Source organism: Pinus tabuliformis, chromosome X (genome assembly GCF_031772625.1).
Source record: "Pinus tabuliformis cultivar Carrire ecotype Pingquan chromosome X, CPIR1, whole genome shotgun sequence".
In the NCBI taxonomy this organism is placed as follows: domain Eukaryota; kingdom Viridiplantae; phylum Streptophyta; class Pinopsida; order Pinales; family Pinaceae; genus Pinus; species Pinus tabuliformis.
The window spans coordinates 1,152,886,175-1,152,888,581 of NC_142308.1; the positions used below are offsets into that span (position 1 = coordinate 1,152,886,175).

The 2,407-nt window shown below is 39.0% G+C and overlaps 1 protein-coding gene across 1 annotated transcript; it reads left to right on the forward strand.

Annotated features, from left to right (window-relative positions):
- The first annotated feature begins 265 nt into the window (after positions 1-265).
- Positions 266-2,176, forward strand: LOC149143983 (uncharacterized). Its single transcript, XM_089452010.1, has 2 exons — positions 266-1,163; positions 1,473-2,176. Exons 1-2 carry the CDS (start codon positions 266-268, stop codon positions 2,174-2,176), a joined length of 1,602 nt encoding a protein of 533 aa, XP_089308136.1.
- The last annotated feature ends 231 nt before the right edge of the window (positions 2,177-2,407 follow it).

Genomic DNA, 2,407 nt, shown 5'->3' on the forward strand with positions numbered 1-2,407 from the left:
CCTGTCACCCCTCTTATTCATCCTGGTCATGGATACACTCAGTCTACATCTCAAAAGAGCGGTTGCTGCGGGAAATATTGATCCTCTTTCAATATCCAGAGGTAACTCTTTTACTCACAACCTTTTTGTGGATGATGTCTTACTCTTCGCTATGCTTTGTAGACATTCATGGCTTATTATGCATGAGATATTAATATCATTTCAAAAGGCCACTGGACTAATTATCAATGAAGAGAAATCCACATTTCATTTCGGTAATGTTAAAATGGAGGAGATGGAATATATATCACAGTTATATAACATTCAGGCTGTTTCCATTAAAGAGGGTATCAAATATCTCGGATATCATCTTAAGCCCACGGGTTACAACATATCTGACTGGGCATGGATCACCTACAGATTCTACAAGAGAATTTCGGGGTGGGAATATAAATGCCTATCCTTAGCTGGCAGAATGATACTCTCTCAATCGGTTCTAGCTCAAATTTCTGTTTATTGGGCACATCTGTTTTACATTCCCTCAACTATTATTAAGAAATTAAACAGTCTAATGGCTACTTTTATCTGGGGTGGATGTAAGGAGAAGAAGAAATTTCATCTCACTAAACTGGATAACATAACTCTCCCCAAAAAAATGGGGGGCTGGAGCTTAATGAACCTTCGTATTTTCGGCTTGGCGCTTCTTTGCAAATCATTTTGGAGAGCAGTCTTTGGGGAAAGTTTATGGTGTCAAGCTATCAGAATGAAATATATGGGGAACGAAGATATTCAATATTGGTACAGGAATAGTTTTATGTGGCCTTCCCAAGGATCGGCGATCTGGAGAAGTTTTCAAAAGATCCTCCCATTCTTCAAAAGGAACATAATCTGGAAACTGCATACAGGAAACAACATTCTTATTGGATCTGATGCAATCATGGGGGTTGAGATGGAATCCCCGATTTCTCCACCACTTCTCGTGCTCCTCCACCAAAAAGGCCTCTTCTACTGGGCTCAAGTAATAGAAGAATGGAAGGATGCTATTCCTCTATGGAAATCGAATAGAGAGCTGGGATTGCAGGGAACAATGGCTGCCCAATGGGACAAGATTATCTGGACTATGAAAAATGTCGGGATATACAGAACTGAGGACAGAGACAGGATTGTTTGGCAGGTTAAGAGAGGTCAGCCCAATGTGTTAGTCAGAGATATATATCTTTCCTTGATAGAACAACATAGAGAAAGCGCTCAGAAACTTTTTCCATACTCCTTTTGGAAGACTGGTTGTCCTCTAAAAATAATTTTGTTTTCATGGCTTGTTTATAATAACAAAAATCTCACTTGGACTAATTTACAGAAAAGAAGATGGCAAGGACCAGCCATATGCATAATCTGCCTTTCTAATACTGAAGATAACATGCATATTTTCTTAAGTTGTCCACTATCTCAGATTTTATGGAAGAGGATGGCATTGTATTTTGGTTTTCCTGTAGCTTCTCATCCCTCCATAACAGAAGCATACGAATGGTGGGCTTCTCAGAAAACAGTTTGGCGTCCCATTCCGTTAATTGTAAACTGGTTCATATGGAAGTGGAGAAATAAAAAGATATTTCAGAACAGCAAGGAGGACTTTGGGCATATATTTGATAAGATAATCCCCTACTATTATTCGATTCTCCCAAACTTCCCTCAACAGATGATACAACAAAAATCAGCCACTGATTCCCGTCAGCTACTTTTTCCACGGGCACACTTCGATGGAGCAGCAAAAGATGGCAAGTGTGCATGTGGAGTTTACATCGGTCTATCAAGGGAGCTACAATACTTCATGTTTTGGAATGGTGGCAAAGGAACAAATAACAAAGCTGAGGCCATGGCCCTACATGGCCTGCTTATCTTCTGCTCTTTTATGGACATCGGCCCTATCAACATCTATGGGGATTCCAAAATAATCATAGAACTCGTGAAGGGGAACCAAAATATAAAAAATGACAGCCTTTCTGGATGGCTAGGCAGGATAAAATCCCTATGGAAGCCTTCACAGTTCCCTATCACACATATAAAGCGGGGACAAAATGAGCAAGCGGATGAACTATCTAAAAAGGGTATGCAATCTCCAGATGGTAAGTGGCAACTATGTATCTCTGTAGATCATTCTACATTCGTTATACAACCTTTTTCTATGCCAGGCATTTAAAAGGACAAAATCTGGTATGCTTCTGGCTCCTTTTTTCTGGAATAAGGTCTTTATTTGGGTCAGGCAATGCAATTACTTTTATACAGATGTATGTTTCCATGTTTTGATAAGATCTATATACAGATCTCATACCGTCTTATTTTCAAAATAGATGTAATACTGTAAATACTTTCTGATTTGGATTTTAGACTAGAGATATAACCATCTCATATGTATATGGATTTTTTTGGA